Raw genomic sequence first — 22642 nt, 5'->3', positions numbered from 1 at the left:
ATTTTAAACTTTGAAAAATAGTATTGAAGCATTTCGATCCATTGAAAGGTCAGGACCAGTATTACAAGTTGTTAAAATGTTAATTTTGGTGTCAGTTAGTTTCTTAACAGACATACTAACATATGCCGTGCATTAATATCTCAACTGGGTATTTATCTTGACAGAATATAGAGTTTAAAAACCGGCCGTCATTTTGACCGCCCACTGTCGTTTTAGGTTGGAGTGAAATCCCGGTCATTAAGAAGACAAAAAAAAAAATCCTATCTAAAAAGAGCTAGATTAACAGACAGATAGATTGATAGACATACAGAAAGAGATAGATGGATATATAAACAGTGAGGACAGAGACTTGCTGCAGACAGTAGTAATCCAATTCCTAGACCATTAATCATTTAGAGTGTGTGGACACATGACTCTGACAGACAGAATCTGGTCTAATTTGCCTCTCTATAGCTCAGCTCCCTCAACCGTCTGTATCCTCATACACAACACCTGAGACTCATCTGGAGTGTGCCCCTCAGCTCCTAATTATTCTTCATCAGTCTTGTTCAATTAGACCAAAAGGGGCTTCGATGTTTTGCCTTTGCTTTGTCTCCGATCTCAAGTCAGGTACAATCAGCATATTTACCTACCACAGATTAGCTATTCTTTCTGTGATTTTGTTTTATCTGGTTCTCTTTGAAGAAAGAAAAAAAGAGGTAAAGTACCACCAGTTAGGGAATTTATTTAATGGCCATCTATACTATTATTGTAGTAGTTAAAAAAAAGAAAAGTATACCGTAGTAATGAGATTAGAAGTGACTGAGTTGATCTTTTATGCAGTGCTGATGCGAGCTGTATGAAACCTTTTCCTCTGCAGTGCATCTGTGCACCCGGCTGGATAGGAGAATTTTGCCAATATGTAGGCAATGCCTGCCTGATGCACCCAAACAGCTGTTTAAATGGAGCCACATGCATCACAACCAGTCAACCAGCTTCTCCCCCGCAGTACGTTTGCAAATGTCCCCTTGGTTTCACAGGTGAGGCAATTTTGGTTTACTCTTTCTTTTATATATATTGGTTTTTTTTCCTCTGATTTATCTATGAAGTTAACATAGCATTGGGTGGTGGTGAAGGCAGACATGTTGGATCTTTAACTCTTGTAGGTTTATTCATTATTAAATAATCTGTTTTGTATTACTTGTAATCCAAGGCAGACAGAGGTATATGTGCACCTGTTATATAGTACCATGCTTAAAAGCCACCATTTTATGTCAGATATTTAATAGAAATTCCCTAGCAGATTTAATGTAACATGGTAGTGATGCCATATAAACTCGTTCATCTCGCTGGGTGATTGACTGACACATGGTCCTGTCCTGCAGCATCTGGTAACAAAGTCCTGCTCAAGTGCACAGCAAATAGTGCCCGAGGAAGCCACCTTGAGAGATGAGCGCCGTCTCTGTTAGTTTTGGGTTGATCTCCTCCCAGCTCTGTTTAATTCCAGGCAGGATTAAGTGAGCTCAGTTGTAATCTTTTATTGTCTTTTAGTTCAAACAAACTGTACTGTATGCTTTTCACATCCCAGTGAAGCTTATTTATATTTTACAGAAGTACACCTTGTTTATACATCGCTATGTGATGACCCCTAACCGTACATGAAGTATGGCCATGCAAAAAAATTCTGTTATTAATCCAAACCAAAAAGTAGGCTATGAATATTGTAAACCCAGACCCTTACCTTAATACATGGTGAAGGCAAAGAACAGATTTTCTATTTTTCAATAGCTGATTTTTTTTTTTTTTTTACAGTCAGTTTTGGTTGCCTATCAATAACGTGATGTTTGATAGGCCTGCTGCAGTCTCTCCAGTTATGCTGGCGAAGTGCTACCTAAATAACATAACTGAAATTTGTTTAGCTCTCAAAGAAAACTACTAACCCTTCTGTCATCTATGGGTCAAAAAATGACCCACAACAGTGTTTAACAGCAGAGAAAAGACTCTAAATGATGACTTTTGTGATGACTTTTCCTAGCGTGACCCCAACATTAGAAAAAGTGAAACGTTGTTTATGTTCATATTTCCATGAAAGCTGTCCGCCACTAGGGTACTATGACTGTTTTAGGGTCAAACATGACCCTAAGACAGGTGCTGCCTCTTGCTAAAAAGTTAATTTTTACACCTATGCAGTACCTTAAGCAATAATAACAATAATAATAATAATAGTAATAATAATAAACAACCTCTACTTTAGTAAAGAAAACCAGTATGACAGGTGTGTTGTATAAAAACGAGTGGTGTCCACTGATTAAATGCAGTCTTTCTGCACGGTGAAGAGGAAAACCCAGATAGTCGCACAGTTTGTGATGAAGGACAGCTTGTTTCTTCCTGCAACATAGATGTGGGGTTTAAAATTAAATTAAGTTGCTTTGATTTAGAGGTTTAATGAAGGCGGGTCATAAATGACTCTTAAGACAAGGGCAGTACACACAATGTGTGGACAACACAAGGGTTAAATATGTGTGCACAAGATGGAAATGCAAGCGTGAAACAGCAACAGTAAATAATGTAGGAACCTTCAAGGAGCCATCCTTAAACTGAAAAGGGTCCCAGCACACTGAGCGACTAAATCAGTAACACCGCATGTGGCTGCACAAGGACAGCAATGATTTCCCCGGATCCCAGAAAAATACAAGTACTATCCTAAAGAAGGCACAACAGATAGGACAAAGTAAGCTGTGAATACGATGGGCCAGTAAGCATTCTGCTCACGACATTAGTATAATATAACACCCTTGCTACCTTACTGCATACCACCAAACCACACTTCAATAGCCCATGGAAGGGTTATGCAATATTAAAAGAGAATAAACTGTAATGCCCAAATGCTCCCCTGAGACAGTCGACACATAGTATGAAACACGATGCATGACATAATAATACTATCTTTATTGCCTGTATACTGTTTTTTTTTTTTAGCAACTTCGCCTCCTGTTTTTAATTCCTTACATATATTGTAAATGATTGTAAAAGTGCTTTTCACCCCTGTGGTCAGGTTGTGGCTTAGCTTGTCCCTGCACCTCGTCTTCTGTCCTTCCACACCCGCCTGTCAGTCAGATAAGCCCTCACATAGCATTCCATGAGCAAGGATTTTTTTCCCCTTCTCTTCAAAGCTGAAATCTTTTGCCACTTCAGTCATGGAAAATTGTCTCTTCCAGCATGGTAGGCCTTAGTGACTAATAGAATTCATAATTTTCTGGCATCTCGGGATTTTTGCTCTGGAATTTTGAGCCATGCAGCCCAGAGAGCACATTTCATTTCAGCCCATGTTTGGGCCCCCGCACATAACTTGATCATAGATCATAACCCGGAATACATGATTCAAAACCCTGGCATTCAAGTCTTCTGGAGGGCTTCTCTTTTACTAGGAAGGCACCGAGAGACGGCTTGCAAAAAAGGTCAAATGGAAGGTTATAATTTACCAGAGGTGTCAGGGGGTGTACTTGCCAGATGAAATGTAAATCCCAAGTGCATTGTTGAGAATATTTACTATGATCTAACCTCATATTGAATCTTTTCTTGACTTTCCCCTCTCAGCAACACCTAGTGAAATGCACACTAGACAGCGGGAGACCTGCTGATTTCTAAAGAACCGTCATGTTGAATAATGGATAAGTGTGTGAGAGCGGGAGCATTTTGTCAACAAACTAAACTAACAGGCACCCCTGAGGGAGCCTCAGCTGATACTGACCAGCCTAATTGGTTATCATTTTGGAATTTTTCATATTTGAATGTTTTGACCTTCTACTTTAAGTAATCACATTTTGCAACCTAGATCTTGTCGCTGTAGCGCACAGACGTACTGCACTCATAATTCTGCATGAGGGTTTTTCAGTCTTTCAAGATGAGTTTGTGTATTTTGCTGTATGCTCACCATGGCATATTTTAAATAAGATGGCCTGTACAAACTGTTGTGCAAATGACATTAATCATGCTGGTTTGGCTGTAAAGTGAGTTTGTTTCCGACAGAGGAGGACTTTGGCTACAGGTTTTTGCTGCTGTGTTATTGATGACAAGACGTTTTGGATGAATAAGCTGCACTCCAGCGGCAGAGCGAGCAGCTGTGCAGGCAGCTGAACACGCAACAAGTCTCCCAGTAGCTAGCTGCCTTATCCCCCATCATCTGCTCTCTTAAGCAGCCCTGTGGACAATATGGCTGACCACTTTTCCAACAAGAAAGTGAGACCGGTTGGGGCGTCCGGGTAGCGTAGTGGTCTATTCCGTTGCCTACCAACACGGGGATCGCTGGTTCGAATCCCCGTGTTACCTCCAGCTTGGTCAGGCGTCCCTACCGACACAATTGGCCGTGTCTGCGGGTGGGAAGCCGGATGTGGAGATATGTCCTGGTCGCTGCACTAGCGCCTCCTCTGGTTGGTCGGGGCGCCTGTTTGGGGGGGAGGGGGGACTTGGGAGAATAGCGTGATCTTCCCACGCGCTACGTCCCCCTGGTGAAACTCCTCACTGTCAGGTGAAAAGAAGCGGCTGGCGACTCCACATGTATGGGAGGAAGCATGTGGTAGTCTGTAGCCCTCCCCGGATCGGCAGGGGGGGTGGAGCAGAGACCGGGACGGCTCGGAAGAGTGGGGTAATTAGAATTGGGGAGAAAAAGGAGGGAAAAAAACCCCCAAAAAAAGAAAGTGGGACGGGTGAATCGATGAGGGGACTTCTGTAACGTATGCCGTAACCCTCACATGTCTTTATAAACTCAGTCCACTGTTTAGCCCTCTTGTAGTTGGAAACCATCAAACAGGTTTATAAACCATGAAGAGTCTTCATCATGGCGTGTTTGAGGGTGGCCTCATTTCTTGTGATAATTCACAACTGTTGTGTCTCACAAAGGGTTCAAAGCAACACTTATTTTTGTAGACATGCTGTATGTAGTGAGAAAAGAGATAAATCCAACTCAGCATCGTGTTTTACTCTTGTCTGCAGGAACCTACTGTGAGACGGACATCAACGAGTGTGAATCAAATCCTTGTCAGCACAATGGCACATGTTCTGACCTGGCAGGACACTATGAATGCTGGTGTCCCACAGGTAGGTCGGGCTATTTCCAAACAAGCTGCACATTTACCCAGGTTTCAGGGACAACTTGTAAAGCCTGCCTTATCTGACCCCCTTCACATTCATGTATTCACTCGGTGTGCTGCGAGATGCTGACGCAGGGCCCTTCTGACCACTTTATATCGTCCAGACTTAGTAATCTATGGGTGGTCGGCTTTTGCTGTCTGAGCCCCATGAAGCCCCTTGCCCCGGCAACCGAGGCCAGACAAATCAGTACTGGTCAAGTCACGTCATAAAGGACATTCCTCCACACTAAAATAACTGACAGAGCTGGACATCAAGCTTTTTGCTACATAAAATGTTGCTCACACACACACACACACACACACACAACTATATATATATATAGCGTTTTTTTTTTTCGTTTTTCAAGAAACCTTCAATGGTGTTGGTAAGAGTGCGCAACAAATGAGGAGCGGAATATAAATGTGTATGTGTGTGTGTGTGTGTGTGTATATATATATATATATATATATATATATATATATAGTTTTTTTTCCCAGAAACTCTGGCGTTGATAAAAGTGCTCAAATGAGGAGTGGCATATCAAGCATATTATAGCAGCTGATGAGTGCGCGACACACGAAACAAGCTTGTACTGCCACGTATCGAAGGTTTTTTTTCCTACATCTGTATTGATATCTATAAATAACTTTGTTAAAAGAAAAACTCAACGGTAGGGAAAGTGCTCAACAAACAAGGAGCAAAATAATCCAGTGAGCTGATGATTGCTTATGGCATGAAACAGGCGTGTACTGTCTCAAAGAATTTACTTGACTCACTGGATTATATATATATATATATATTTTACATGGCTGGTCGCATAGCTCAGGTCCTGGGCTGTTCCGGTGGCTTCTGGACACTGCTTGGCATCCTCCTCATCATATTCTTCATATGTTTTATAGTTCCATTATAATTGTGTTATTCTCTTTCAATGTTGTATTGTGTAAATTGTGCAGACACAACATCATTGCACGTTGTGCGTCTTGGGAGAAAGATCCCCCTCTGTTGCTCTCCCTGAGGTTTCTTCCTGTTTTTTCTCCCTGTTAAAGGTTTTTAGGGGGTTGTTCCTTATCTGATGAGAGGGTCTCAGGACAGGATGTTGTGTTGCTGTAAAGCCCCCTGAGGCTAATTTGTGATATTGGGCTACATAAATAAAATTGACTTGATATACATACATACATACATACATACATACATATATATATATATATAATATGTGTGTGTGTGTGTGTGTGTGTGTGTGTGTATACACTATAAAACCTTTAATAGTTTAGAAATGTATTGTAAATTCCTGTAAATTCATGATGAATGCCCATAAACATGTTGAATACTTGGAAGACTGAACCTTTAACTTCCCAGAAACTATAAACATCTGAAGTGATGACAGTATTCATGCCACCCCCTCCCCTTTCACTCCATTATTGATTTCACGGGGCTGGTTTTTCAAAGCACCATTTACTAAAAGCACAACATGATGGGCGACACTTCAGACTTTCTGGTAAGCAGCATTCTGCTGTCTCCCTGTGGAAACTGTAGAGGAGGAAAAAATCTCATCAATTATTTTAAGTATGTTTATTTTTTAGGGGATGCTTTTTTTTTGTGGATTTTTTTTTACCCCCTCCCCTCCCCTCCCCTCCCCTCTTTTATTTTTCTCCCCAATTGTACCCGGCCAATTACCCCACTCTTCCGAGCCGTCCCGGTCTCTGCTCCACCCCCTCTGCTGATCCGGGGAGAGCTGCAGACTACCACATGTCTCCTCCCATACATGTGGAGACACCAGCCGCTTCTTTTCACCTGACGGTGAGGAGTTTCACCAGGGGGACGTAGCGTGTGGGAGGATCACGCTATTCCCCCCAGTTCCCCCTCCCCCCTGACAGGTGCCCCGACTTAGCAGCGGAGGCGCTAGTGCAACGACCAGGACACATGCCCACATCCGGCTTCCCACCTGCAGACACAGCCAATTGTGTCTGTGAGGACACCCAACCAAGCCAGAGATAACACGGGGATTCGAGCCGGTGAGCCCTGTGTCGGTAGGCAACGGAATAGACCGCCACGCTACCCGGACGCCCTCTTTTAGGAGATTTTTTTTTATTCTTATTTTCAAACTGGTTTTCAGTAAAAGCAGCCAGCGTAGTCAGCAAAAGACTGAAAGATGGTCTTTACCGCCTGTGAAGGGCAGCTGAAAAGAATCACCCAGCTCACTGCCGGAGCTCAGGAGCCCAACTGCACTGTGACATCAGTGATGTATTATCAAACCCGTTTTAATATAATTTGCCAGTAATTGTTTATTTTGCTTCACCGGCTGAGTCCGAATTTACACTCACTGATGCAAAGTGATGGCGCTCCCCTGAGAAGTCTGGCTCACTGGCAGGGCAGAGGTAGCTTCTCTTGCGGCTGCATCTCCTGCTTCCCTGGAATGTGTTGTTGCCTCAGAAGCCACCATACAGCACGAGACACTTCATCCCAGGGACCAGACCGTTGAATTTTCCCCCAAAGAACCTTCCCCAGCAAAGTTATTATTTCAGCAGGCATTTCTGGGTTTTGTGGTGACTAGAATTGTTGATAATGAAATGGTATGTTTGCATGCTTTGTGAAAAAAAAGCAACAAAAAAAATTTAACAATGAAAGAAGCGTTTCTACCACATGCCAGATTCTTCCACCCCCCCCCCCCCATCAGATGTTGCAGGTACATAGAGCTGAACAAATATAGAAAGAAATTAACTGTATTTTTTTGATGGACTATTATTAGCCGTTGGTAAGTATTGAAAAGAATAAATTCAAAGACACAATCCTAGCCCAAGCTCAAGTTCAAGCCCAAGTTCATCTTTAATGAAAAGGTTAACTTTAATACCTCTCTGTTGTGGGGCATCCAGGTAGCATAGCGGTCTGTTCCATTGCCTACCAACACGGGGACAGCGGTTTGAATCCCCGTATTGCCTCCGGCTTGGTCGGGCGTCCCTACAAACACAATTGGCCGTGTCTGTGGGTGGGAAGCCGGATGGGGGTATGTGTCCTGGTCGCTGCACCAGCGCCTCCTCTGGTCGGTCGGGGCGCCTGTTCAGGGGGGAGGGGGAACTGGGAGGACTAGCATGATCCTCCCACGCGCTACGTCCCCCTGGTGAAACTCCTGACTGTCAGGTAAAAAGAAGCGGCTGGTGACTCCACATGTATGGGAGGAGACGTGGTAGTCACCTGGGGTGGAGCAGCGACCGGGAAGGTAATTAGCCATACACGATAGGGGAGAAAAATCTATAGAAAAAAAAACCCTCTCTATTTTACCACCAGTATTGTGTTGTACAGTAAACGTTAAGATAAAGATATCTTTATTCAGTAAGATAACCATACTTTGAGTGTGTGAACCTGTCACAAATAGAAGGCAGAGAAAGCTGTTGATAAAACCACCTCAATCAGCCTTTTAGTGACATTTTTCAATTATTTAACCCCAAAGAGATTTAATCAGTCAACGTGTAAATCTATCATAGTGGTGATCTATGAGTTCAGGGTTCAAGTGCAATGCAGACCAATGATAAATACAGCAGCCTCATGTAAATCTAGGTCACTCCATGCAAAGCTGCATGAACTCCATGCACTTGGGACTATTACATGCTTCCCCTACCTTTTTTCCCGACATATAAAAAATTGTAGGTAGAATAACATTTCTGGAAAAGGGTGCTGCGTTAGACAAGTTCTGCATCGCGTCTCACAGTCAGTAAATTTTTTTTTTTTTGCAGCCAAAGAATCTTTTAAGTTTCCAAACTGCACGTTGTATTAATGTGACTGCATGAGGGCTGTTGTTCTGCAGGTGCTGTGTCAGAAATGCAACTTAAGAAGAGAGAAAACAATGCCCCTGATGACAGCACACTTACTGCTAACTAAATACAGAGTTCAATGTCACCTTTTCTTGTAGGTTTTCAGGGAAAAGCTTGTGAGGTGGACATAGACGCTTGTGCTCTGCCCAACAACGTATGTCCTCCGAAGACTCAGTGTGTGGATCTTCCCATTGGCCTTAAATATACCTGTCGTATACCCTGCCCTCAGCACGTTCAAGTGAGTAAAAGTAGTCTTCATGGACAAGAACACCATACATGCTGTTCTGTCCTCATCCCTCCCTGTTTTTTCTGCTCTTCCACTCCACACCTTTAGGGAGTCAGTGTTTTAGTGGGGTTATGCTTATCCTGTGGATCGTGTGAAACTCCAAAGCGGTTTCAAAGTGCTTTTTTCTCTCTCTCTTTTTTCCCCCCAATCGTACTTGGCCAATTACCCCCCCTCTTCCGAGCCGTCCCGATCGCTGCTCCACCCCCTCTGCTGATCCGGGGAGGGCTGCAGACTACCACATGCCTCCTCCCATACATGTGGAGTCGCCAGCCGCTTCTTTTCACCTGACAGTGAGGAGTTTCACCAGGGGGACGTAGTGTGTGGGAGGATCACGCTATTCCCCCCAGTTCCCCCTCCCCCCCGAACAGGCGCCCCGACCGACCAGAGGGGAGGCGCTAATGCAGCGACCAGGACACATACCCACATCCGGCTTCTCACCCGCAGACACGGACAATTGTGTCTGTAGGGACGCCCGACCAAGCCAGCAATAACACGGGGATTCTAACCGGCGACTCCCGTGTTGGTAGGCAACAGAATAGACCGCTACGCTACCCAGGCACCTTAAGTTTGGTTTTTAGTGATTTTTTTAATCGCCTGTATAAGAAGAGGTTTAGGGTACCAGTAGTGACTCTGTTCTCAGATCTGTATTTACTTACACACATCACAGAAGCAGAAGTCAGAAAACTGGACCCTATATGAGTATGTAGTGGCATTCTAACAACGTGATTATGAAGTCGATTTCTCAGAGGAGTTTCCAGTCAAATGCATGTGGACGTGACAACAACATGATCAAAGCAGTAGATAAGCACACAACATAAACCATCCTGAAATGGAAAACCTCTTAAACGGTTGTAGACGTGAAGCAGCACCATGGAACTGGAGAGGAACCAACTTAACTCGCCACCCCACATGCCCAGGGTCAACTAGTCCATCTCCCTGGAAAGAAACAAAATGAGAGAGGCTGTAGCGACGCTTGAGAGGATTAAAAATGAGAACATAAATTTACAAAAGTTCTTAAAATGATAAAATGTTTGTTTTAAAGATTTCAGAACAATTTTAAAAGGATCAACTTAGCCCCTTGCGAGTCCACCTTAGCGAGATGATGCCGTTTTTCCTCCTGCTATGCTTCTTACTGCCTGCAACTGTTGCCACTATCCGGGGTTTTTTTTGGGAAACGAAATTTTTTTGGGACCTGATTCTCCAAAAGCAACTACCCTGAAAACTTTCAACTTTTCCTGATCTTTGGGAGAGGAATATAACACATCCCCTTCACCTTCACAGCCATGGTAATGAGAGTCTCCTCTCCTGAGAGGGGGCACGAGCCTCCTCCTGCAGCCCCACACTGCTCCGATGGGTCTGTCTCACGACAAGGGCTGCAGGTCAGACTGTCAGCAGTGCAACTGATCCATACTGCTGACTGCCTCTGAACACGCGTACTGCAGGTATCTGCCGAGAAGTAAGAAAATAGGGGGGGATTCCTGCTTCAGTGCACGTCGACGTCGTGGTGTCTGCTTAAAGATGCACAGATGCCATATTTTAGACTCCAACTGATGTTCAGTACATTGAGCTGGTAATGTAAAGTATGATATTAAACCAAAAATAGTTTTCAAAGGATTGTCAATTCAGATATTTTAGAGCTTGTTTCCTGAATAATATGAGGGAACAGATTCTCATCATTGATTTAGATGCGATATGACAACATCTGAATTTCATTTTGATACAGTGCCGCTGAAAGTTGAGATCAATCTGAGTGATTGCTCTGTCTAGTTAAAAGTTAGTTTAATAGGCTTCCGGGTAGCGTAGCGGTCTATTCTGTTGCCTACCAACGCAGGGATCGCCGGTTCGAATCCCTGCGTTACCTCCGGCTTGGTTGGGTGTCCCTACAGACACAATTGGCCGTGTCTGCGGGTGGGAAGCTGGATGTGGGTATGTGTCCTGGTCGCTGCACTAGCGCCTCCTCTGTTCGGTCGGGGCGCCTGTTTGGGGGGGAGGGGGAACTGGGGGGAATAGCGTGATCCTCCCACACACTATATCCCCCTGGTGAAACTCCTCACTGTCAGGTGAAAGAAAGCGGCTGGTGACTCCACATGTATGGGAGGAGGCATGTGGTAGTCTGCAGCCCTCCCACGATCGGCAGAGGGGGTGGAGCAGCAACTGGGACGGCTCGGAAGAGTGGGGTAATTGGCCAAGTACAATTATGGAGAAAAGGGGGGGGGGTGTTAGTTTAATCATTTAGACTGGTCTCTACAGCTTCTTTAAATATGTATTTTCATTTCTTTGTTGGTGTTTGTCAAAACATTTTTTGCCAATTTTTGTCTCCCTCCCTCCTTCCCTCCCTCCCATAAATGTCTGATTAAATTAACTTAGTTTGTTTACATTGATAAAGTGGTAAGTTCAGTCAGACAGCTGTGTGTGGATTAAAGTGAGTCTGTTGAAATGCGGCATGTCTGAGTTGGGTGTCGGAGCTGTGACTCCGTCTCCCTGAGGCCTCAGATGTCCAGCAGAACAGATCAGGAGGGAGGACTGTAACATCACCTGACGGAAACCATGAGAAATGGCATGCAGGTGGATGCTGGGTGGTGGGAGCAAAATAATTCCTGTAAGCAGTACCACTACACACTAGCAGCAGCAGAACGAGCAGGACGGGAGCAAGTGTAGACCGGTCTGACTGGTGGACGTGGCCGCATCTGATTGCCTGACTTGACTGAAAGGGTCTCCTCAAGAGGTCTGCCCATACTTGCCCATACATGCCCCTATTTTTCATTCACTTTATCCCTCTCTTCCGTTATAGCTGTTTTCTCCTGTGTAAGATCATACACAAATTACTACACAAATTACTACACAAATTAGTTGATGGCATCATCTGGCAAGTTCTGTCGATAGATTGGAGCGCTTGGATTGCCCTGTGTTAAATGTAGGTGCTGGGCATCTGGGTGGCATGGCGGTCTAGTCCGTTGCGTACCAACACAGGGATCGCCGGTTTGAATCCCTGTGTTACCTCCGGCTTGGCCGGGCATCAAAACAGACACAATTGGCCGTGTCTGCGGGTGGGAAGCCAGATGTGGGTATGTGTCCTGGTCGCTGCACTAGCGCCTCCTCTGGTCGGTCGGGGCGCCTATCGGGGGGGGGGGGGACTGGGGTGGTGAAACTCCTCACTGTCAGGTGAAAAGAAGCAGCTGGTGACTCCACATATATGGGAGGAGACATGTGGTAGTCTGCAGCCCTCCCCGGATCAACAGAGGGGGTGGAGCAGCCACCGGGACAGCTCGGGAGAGTGGGGTAATTGGCCGGGTACAATTGAGGAGAAAAGGGGGAAAATCATATAAAAAAAAGAGAGAAGAAAGGAAGAAGCAGGTGCTGAGTGCTGGGAGGAGATGCTTGGTAGGTGTTGCTTCATCATTTGATAACGTCCACAGTAACGTTTGTCTTTAGTCAAGCTGTGGCGATATTGTGATAAATAAATGGGTTTTCTATTATCCACTCATATTTCTGCCAATTTCTGTGTCACGGATTCATTCCCACATGGGTTCGTTTGTTTTCATTTCTCCTCTTCTCTCGTTTCGTCAAAGCACATCTAGCTTTTGTGTCCTGTATGGTCCCGTCCCTCCCTCGTTCCTGTGGGCTGCTCGGAGCTCTTAGTGACATGGAGTAGTACACAGTACGGAGGAAACAGAGGGTTTTTTCATGGCCTCAAAGTATTAATTCGTGGCCACGGAATACTTATTCCGCGACGTGCTTGAGCAGAAAGTAAATGTTGAGAGAGAGGTGGAGAGAGGTGGAGAGAGAGGTGGAGAGAGAGGTGGAGAGAGAGGTGGAGAGCAGTACGGCTGTGTCTCCACCAAGGAAGAGTGGCGCTCATGCTGTTGCTTTGTAACACACAGGGAGGCAGTGTGCTGGCATAAAACATGTTAAACTGCCCCCTGTGTTTTTTTTTAGCTTTGCATGACTTTTATTAGCTGCTCTATTGTGACACCCCCCCCCCCCGCAGTAGACGTCCTCCCGCAGTAAAGAAGTTCCAGCTTGTCATTGTGCTCTTTACGGACTGGAACTGGATTGCTTGATCGCGCCTCCGTTCACTGCAAAAAAGACCAGTTTACCACGGTATTTAATCTTGTCTTAAGTGTCATAATACCCGTTTCAACACGTCACCAGTAAGATGTCGTCACCCCAGTGGCAGATAAATTGCTTATGTATTTGTGTCTTCATAAGACTGGTTGTAAGGAATTTTCCCTAAACAGGAAAAGAAATCTTGATTTGAGATGCTCTATTTTAGAGCAAATGTATTGAAGCAGGTGGCACAGTGGTCAGCGCGGTCGCCTCACAGCAAGAAGGTCCTGGGTTCGAGCCAAGTAGTAGTAGTAGTCCAAACGTGGGGGTCGTCCTCTGTGTGGCGTTTGCATGTTCTCCCCGTGTCTGTGTGGGTTTCCTCCGGGGGCTCTGGTTTCCTCCCACAGTCCAAAGACATGTAGGTCAGGTGACTCGGCCATACTAAATTGTCCCTAGGTATGTGTGTGTGTGTGTGTGTGTGTGTGTGTGTGTGTGAGATGGCCTGGCGGCCTGTCCAGGGTGTCTCCCCGCCTGCCGCCCAGTGACTGCTGGGATAGGCTCCAGCATCCCCGCGACCCTGAGAGCAGGATAAGTGGTTCGGATAATGGATGGATGTATTGAAGCAAGTCCTATTATCATGAAACAAGTACATTTTTTGAAACAAGTAATAATATCTGCCAGTGGGGTAAGATTTTACTGGCAATCTACTACTTCTACTTTTACTTTCAGCTGCTCCCATTAGGGGGCGCCACAGCGGATCATCCATTTCCATCTCTATCTGTCCTCTGCATCTTCCTCTGTCACACCAGCCACCTGCATGTCCTCCCTCACCACATCCATAAACCTCCTCTTTGGCCTTCCTCTTCTCCTCTTCCCTGGCAGCTCCATATTCAGCATCCTTCTCCCAGTATACCCAGCATCTCTCCTCCACACATGTCCAAACCATCTCAATCTTGTCTCTCTTGCTTTGTCTCCAAACCGTCCAACCTGAGCTGTCCCTCTAATATACTCGTTCCTAATCCTGTCCTTCTTCATCACTCCCAGTGAAAATCTTATCACCTCCAGCTCCACCTCCTGTCTCTTCTATTCTGGCAATATCTTATATATCTGGCAATATCTTGTAATAAGCATTATGAAACTTGAAACAAGATAAAATCTCATGATAAGTTTCTTTTTTTGCAGTGTCGAGTGCTTCCTGTTTGTCATTGTCCCGCCCATATGTCAACCTAATTGGTTTATAGTATTCAAAGGGACATTGATGAACTGTGCACTTCTAGACAAAGTTGAAATGTCTTCAACTCCTGAACAGGCGACGTGCTGAAGATGCTGGGTACTGAAAAGAGGCCGAGGCACTGAAAGCATCAGTTCACCATAGAAACAAACAACAGGGAAAGACAGGTGCCTAGTGAAAGACAGGTCTCTGCTGGAGACGGAGCCCAAGTTCTCCGAAGAAGCCAGGTCCCTGCATTGGGTCAAGAGCAATCACAGCGTTACCTTTCCAGAGAAAATAATGCAAAAATGCAGGGAAGTCCTTTTCTGCAGGTCTCAGGTGGACACACACACAATCGAACTGGACGAAATGTGGAGAGCCAAAAATTCTTTTTGGCTTAGACTCAGTGATATGTTTTACACACGTGACACTGTCTAATGCTTGGTTCTCTATGAGGCATGAGCTGCCACAGCCTACATATGAATGGTATTGGTTATAATGGCTAGATGACATGGCGATTGCTTGTCAGTGGAGGTGAGATCTGTGCCAAGGCTTTTGTGTGTGAGTGGTGCACATTTGAATTAATACTGCATATTGAATACAAGTTTTGTCTCTGTATAGTGGATTTGTCGCCATGGTCTTAGATTTGTCAACGTGAAGGTGGTAGGATGTGATTGTTTGTCAGGCTTATCTTTATGAGACAGACGAGAGCTCCATTCCAACAGGATTAGTTTTGCAGGGTAACTTGAGTAATAGTGTTTTCATGGGTCTTCAGTAGTTTAAGTCCTGGAGACGAACAGCTTCTGACTTTACAGTCAGAGCAGCGGCGTTGTCGGACATGCTGGGATAGGGACGTCACACATCGGTTGAATTCCGAAAACCAATAAATGAGTTGTGCCCCTCTGTTTGTACAGTGTTTGACTGGACAAAAGGCTAAGATTGTATCGATTGGTTTTTTAGTTGTCTCAAGATTCATTGATAATAAACAGTATATGTGGAGTTTGCATGTTCTCCCCGTGTCTGTGTGGGTTTCCTCCGGGGGCTCTGGTTTCCTCCCACAGTCCAAAGACATGTAGCTCAGGTGACTCAGCCGTACTAAATTGTCCATAGGTTGTGTGTGTGTGTCTGCTACCGCTAATACACAAATATACCTGCTACTGCTAATACACAAATATATCTGCTACTGCTAATACACAAATATGTCTGCTACTGCTAATACACAAATATATCTGCTACTACTAATACACAAATATACCTGCTACTGCTAATACACAAATATGTCTGCTACTGCTAATACACAAATATATCTGCTACTGCTAATACACAAATATACCTGCTACTGCTAATACACAAATATGTCTGCTACTGCTAATACACAAATATATCTGCTACTGCTAATACACAAATATATCTGCTACTGCTAAAACACAGATTTATCTGCTACTGCTAATACATATACCTGCTACTGCTAATACACAAATATACCTGCTACTGCTAATACACAAATATATCTGCTACTGCTAATACACAAATATATCTGCTACTGCTAATACACAAATATATCTACTACTGCTAATACACAAATATGTCTGCTACTGCTAATACACAAATATGTCTGCTACTGCTAATACACAAATATATCTGCTACTGCTAATACACAAATATACCTGCTACTGCTAATACACAAATATGTCTGCTACTGCTAATACACAAGTATATCTGCTACTGCTAATACACAAATATGTCTGCTACTGCTAATACACAAGTATATCTGCTACTGCTAATACACAAATTTATCTGCTACTGCTAATATATTTACCTGCTACTGCTAATACACAAATATACCTGCTACTGCTAATACACAAATATGTCTGCTACTGCTAATACACAAATATATCTGCTACTGCTAATACACCAATATGTCTGCTACTGCTAATACATATGCCTGCTACTGCTATTACGCAAATTTATCTGCTACTGCTAATACACATATCTGCTACTGCTAATACACAAATATACCTGCTACTGCTAATACACAAATATACCTGCTACTGCTAATACACAAATATACCTGCTACTGCTAATACACCAATATGTCTGCTACTGCTAATACATATGTCTGCTACTGCTATTACACAAATTTATCTGCTACTGCTAATATACAAATATACCTGCTACTGCTAATACACAAATATATCTGCTACTGCTAATACACATATCTGCTACTGCTAATACACAAATATATCTGCTACTGCTAATACACATATCTGCTACTGCTAATACACAAATATACCTGCTACTGCTAATACACAAATATATCTGCTACTGCTAATACACAAATATGTCTGCTACTGCTAATACACAAATATGTCTGCTACTGCTAATACACAAATTTATCTGCTACTGCTAATACACATATCTGCTACTGCTAATACACAAATATGTCTGCTACTGCTAATACATGTACCTGCTACTGCTAATACACAAATATGTCTGCTACTGCGAATACACAAATATATCTGCTGCTGCTACAGATTTTTGGTAAAGGGAAAGCTTTAGGGACGTTTTAGCAGTCATTGGTCTTTTCATGTACCAAATGAATTAGGTATTTCATAAAATACTATTTTATAGCCAGAAGGCAGGAATCAGTATTCATGAGTGTCCTATATAGCTGTAGATTGTATTCAGATGGGACAAGAGCAAAAAATTATTAGGTGTTACTTGGTAAAGTAATGGTTGTATTTTTTCCCAGGTAGGGCTCGTTGCGGTCTATAAAATATTACCACGAAGGGTGAAATGGTTTTGTTCATGCATACTAAGTAAAATGTGTCAAACTTGTTTTATTTTCTTTCAACAGCCATGTGCCCATGGTGGACGATGCCTGTTGAATAGTGCCAGCAGCTACACCTGCGTGTGCATGCCCGGTTGGTCAGGCCGATACTGTCATATAAACGTCAATGACTGTGTCCGGCACTGGTGTCAAAATGGAGCCACCTGTGTGGATGAGATTGATGGATTCAGGTGAGTGTCAACATCTTGGGCTCTATTTTGGTGCTCGTGCATAGCCGGTATAGATGCAAACGCAGGCTGATTGTCAGTTTACTGGTGCTAGGGGAATTTTACCTGCCTGCGCTTGTTTGGTAAATGCATGGTGATAAAGGAACTGGCCTGCCCGGAGGTTGGTGGTGTGGCACAGCTGGCAGTGTGTTAATGCAGGTACACTGGCACAGTACAACCAATAGCGACAGAAAATTGAAGGAAATGTTCTGAATAAGTTAATCAGAAAATAAACAGGGATACGTGGCTGTTGAATATCGGAATCAGAATACTTTCTTCATCCCCGAGGGGAAATCGGGTAAATATGATGTGGATAAAAGAATTTGTGCTCATCAAGAAGCTTAGAAAATGTGACCCGACTTAACAGTGAATGTCTGGCTGGTCCAGACAAGTACACACAAGTACAAACTGTCTAAAGTAGAGCCCAACATCTGGTTGGAAAATCCCGTGGTCCCGGGACTCCTGTGGAAATTCCTGTGGGATGCGAGTCAAATCTACTGTCAATCCCCTGGAGTTTACTGAGGTGCAGGATCAGGATGGGAAAATCCACCACGCCTGTGTCAGGCTCTAGACTGAGCTGTCGTCAATCTCAGTAGGCTCGGGTGCGACATGAGAACACTGGAGTCAGTGTGTAAGTTTTGTAAAAAAGGCTGTTTAACACCAGAACGACCGGGATTCCGCGTCTACCTAAAACGACTGTGGGCGGTCAAAATGACGGCCGGTTTTTAAACTCTATAAACTCTGTATTCTGTCAAGATAAATACCCAGTTGAGATATTATTGCATTACATAATTATGTTAGTATGTCTGTTAGGAAACTAACTGACACCAAAATTAACATTTTAACAACTATAATACTATATTTAAACAATTTAAACTTCAGAGAGACATGGTTGAACTTGAATAGCCAAATATAAAAAGTGAAAATATTACCTGAAAAACAAAACAGAAAACACATATTGCTAATCTAACAAACGTAACAAAGCCTATAAAACGTGGAATGTAAAAAAAAGAACTGAAAATAAAAATTGAAACAGTCCCAAACGACCGGAACTTAAAAAATACTAGAACGACCGTGGCCCGTCCAAATGACCACCACGGTTTTTAAACTCCATATTCTGTCAAGATAAATACCCAGTTGAGATGTTAACTCCTCTGTTGTCTTCCGAGTCAAAATGACCCATAACAGTGTTTAACAGCAGAGAAAAGACTGAACGATCTTTTTTCAACCTGAAATGTGATGACTTTTCCTACAGGGACCCCAACATTAGAGAAAGTGAAACATTGCTTTTGTTCATATTTCCATGAAAGCTGTACACCACCTTAGGGTCATGTGACCCTATAAAAACGAGTGGTGTCCACTGATTAAATGCAGTCTTTCTGCACAGTGAAGAGGAAAACCCAGATAGCCACACAGTTTGTAATGAATGACAGCTTGTTTCTTTGTGCAAAATAGATTTGGGGTTTAAAATTAAATTAAGTTGCTTTAATTTAGAGGTTTAATGAAGGTGGGTCATAAATGACCCTTAAGACAAGGGCAGTACATTCTGTGTACTGCCTCATCTTAATACAACACAATTAATGCACTGCATATGTTAGTATGTCTGTTAGGAAACTAACTCACACCAAAATTAACATTTTAACAACTTTAATACTGTTTTTAAACAATTTAAAATGGCCGCTGTCCAACGTCTGTAAATACTGCAGCGCCTCGGTGGTAGTCATGGAGCGTCTGTAACGGCGTCTGTCACCAGACATGTTGGAAACAACCACACATCAAGTTTAGACTATTTCTCTGCACTGGAGGGCGCTAGTGTGTTTCTAGGACAGAGCAACGAACTTCACGAAGGAAATGACGCGGCCAACACACGTCATAAATACTGACGTGACACACACGGTCACGCACAAATTATGAGACGGCCATTTTGAGCGCTCATGGTCGTTTTAGGTAGAGCTTATAATTTTTTTTGTGCAACTGATCTAAAATTAATTTTAAATGCAAATATATACAATTTTAGCAGAATTCAGGGAGCGGCAGGTCTGTATCCCCCCCCCCCACAAAGTTATTAAACTTTGAAAATCCAAAACAGTCAAAGTGACTGTCTTAGTCATTCTGGTGTTTAACAAGGATCTTCTTGTGCTCCTTCAAACGTAAATCACAGAAAGTTGAATCAGTCCATCACAACACAACGTTTATTGAGAGAAAAGTGTTGTGTCCAGATGAACTGACTCAACTTCCTGTGATCTCCTTACCTGGATTATGGAGCATGCATCAAAACATTTCAAATCTATTGTTTTGTCACAATCTATAGGAACGGTGCATATAACTGGAAGATGAGGGTGCTGCGGGGAAAGAATTTACCGCCACTGTATCCAAAGGAGTTGAATCAAGTGCAACTGGACTTGGTATATATCCGTGAAGACGTTTCGCCTCTCATCCAAGAGGCTTCCTCAGTTCCTGCCTTTCTGACTAGACCAAGCTAGTCTGACTGGCTGCTGATGAGACTCAGTATTTATCCTCTAGGAGTCGTTGTCAGAGTTATAGATGTCCATGGCTCTTTGTGATCTGATGTTAAGCAGTTTTCACAAAGGTCCAAACTGCAACACGTTCCAAAAAGACCAACCAGGTGAGCGACGAGGAGAAAAGGAACAGAAGGAAGAGCACAGTCATCCCGTATGTTTCTGGGGTCTTCGAGAAACTCGGTAGCATTTTCAACAAACACCGCATCCCAGTATACTTCAAACCCAGCAACACACTCCGACAAAGACTGGTTCATCCCAAAGACCGTGTACCACACACCCGGAAAAGCAGTCTGGTGTATGCTGTACAATGCAATGAGGATTGCACTGACCTATACATAGGAGAAACCAAACAACCACTACACAAACGGATGGCCCAACACAGAAGGCCAAACTCCTCAGGACAAGACTCAGCAGTCTATCTACACCTAAAGGAGAAGACACACTCCTTCCAGGACAGCAACGTACACATTTTGGACAGGGAAGATAGATGGTTTGAAAGAGGGGTGAAGGAAGCCATCTATGCCAAACTGGAAAAACCATCCCTCAACAGAGGAGGAGGTCTGCGACACCACCTATCTCCCACTTACAATGCCGTCCTTTCATCTCTACCCAGGAGACTCAAGAAGCCTAGCCTCCAAGAACAACAGTCGCTCACTAACGGCTCCAATGACTCTCATGACCACTGAACAATGAAGTCCAAACTAACACCCCCAACCACCGTCGCTGCTAAACAAATGCAAATCAATAGCTCCGATAACGATGGGTGCGGCCAAACATCGGTACACAAAAGAGCCACTCATATCTATGGCTCTGCTAGCGACGGGCGTTGGTAAACAACGGGACACAAAGAGCCATGGACATCTATAGCTCTGACAACGACTCCTAGAGGATAAATGCTGAGTCTCATCAGCAGCCAGTCAGACTAGCTTGGTCTAGTCAGAAAGGCAGAACTGAGGAAGCCTCTTGGATGAGAGGCGACACGTCTTCACGGATATATACCAAGTCCAGTTGCACTTGATTCAACTCCTTTGGAGAACCATGACGACCTGGACGAATGAGAACATTCACAGACATTTTACCGCCACTGTATTTCACACAACCGAGTTAATGAAGGAGCAATGCAGGGTGGTTCTAAAAGACTTCCCTCTTTGTCCATCAGGAAATAACAATACGCCCTCCACAGGCATTGAAAGAGTGTGAGAGCAGCTGATTTGATTGGCCAAGTCGAACCGTACCGCAGCCTCACCTGCTTATAATGTATTCATCCTAATCCAACCCCTTAGTCCGCTGGGCTTCCATGCACCAGGGCTGCACTGGCCACCAGATTACCAAACAGATATTTAATGCACCTGTGCCCGGTTTCACAAAAATAGAGCCCGTTGAATGTTCTGTTGTTTTTGTTTTTTTTCTGTAACAATAAGGCGGGATCTTACAGAAGACTTGAAAGGCAAGGTAAAAAAAAAAAGAAAGAAAATTTCAACACAGGGATCTCCAGTTTGAATCCCCGTGTTACCTCCGGCTCGGTCGGGCGTCCCTACAGACACAATTATTGTGTCTGCGGGTGGGACACCGGATGTGGGTATGTCTCCTGGTCGCTGCACTAGCACCTCCTCTGGTCAGTCGGGGCTCCCTCAGGGGGGAGGGGGAACTGGGGGGAATAGCGTGATCCTCCCACGCGCTATGTCCCCCTGGTTAAACTCCTCACTGTCTGGTGAAAAGAAGGGGCTGGTGACTCCACATGTATGGGAGGAGGCATGTGGTAGCCTGCAGCCCTCCCCGGATCGGCAGAGGGGGTGGAGCAGAGACCGGGACGGCTCAGAAGAGTCGGGTAATTGGCCAAGTAGAATTGGGAGAAAAGGGGGGGGGGAACCCCAAACAAACAAAGGAGTTAGTGAGTTGTTGACGAGATGAACCTTTTTTCCTTGAGAAAAAATCTTAGTTACTTATTCGAATGACTTAGTAACTTGTTTGAATCACTTATTACGTTGTTCAAGACTTAAGAACTCATTGGAATGTGATGGTAATTTTTTCACCTTTCCTTTCAGGGCTTCCATAGGATCTCAGTTACCATGGAAGTCATTGACATTTAGTATTTTCATGTCTTAGGGGGGAGGGGGTATATAATGATTGTGTGCACTGGGTAGTAAGAATTTCTCTTTAATTTCTCGCTAGCTGCATTTGCCCCAGAGGATACACAGGAGCCTACTGTGAACTTGACGTTGATTACTGTGTTGGTCATCGCTGTTCCCAACATGGCCTCTGCCTGGACCAGGAACACAACTTCACCTGCCGCTGCATGCTCGGATTTGAGGGATCGCTTTGTGAGCTGGAGATAGATGAATGCAACAGCTCCCCGTGTGCAAATGGTGCCACCTGTGTGGATCTAATCAATGGTTATCGGTGCTACTGTCCCCCTGGGTTTGAGGGTATGGTTACAACTCTCTCTTGTCTGTATGATCTTATACCCTGCTTTCAGTATGAGCTAGCCAAGTATAAATAAGGACACCGGAGGTCCCAGTCATACTGAGGATGCATAAAATCATGCCGTCTCTTGATGTTGAACTGTGTTCTAATCTGTGGGCAACTGGGGCTAAAATGCAGGTTA

At 44.0% G+C, this 22642-nt stretch overlaps 1 protein-coding gene across 1 annotated transcript in view; it reads left to right on the top strand.

Annotated features, from left to right (window-relative positions):
• The window catches only part of eys (eyes shut homolog), a 292598-nt gene that overhangs the window by 15090 nt on the left and 254866 nt on the right, over positions 1-22642 (top strand). The window contains 5 exon segments of the mRNA XM_056292252.1: positions 860-1019; positions 4972-5076; positions 9014-9153; positions 17316-17479; positions 22210-22463. Of these exon segments, the coding sequence (XP_056148227.1) occupies positions 860-1019; positions 4972-5076; positions 9014-9153; positions 17316-17479; positions 22210-22463 (823 nt within the window).

Source organism: Lampris incognitus, chromosome 13 (genome assembly GCF_029633865.1).
Source record: "Lampris incognitus isolate fLamInc1 chromosome 13, fLamInc1.hap2, whole genome shotgun sequence".
In the NCBI taxonomy this organism is placed as follows: Eukaryota; Metazoa; Chordata; class Actinopteri; order Lampriformes; family Lampridae; genus Lampris; species Lampris incognitus.
The sequence above is the reverse complement of the archived record's forward strand: the minus strand, read 5'-3'. Positions and strand labels throughout refer to the sequence as shown.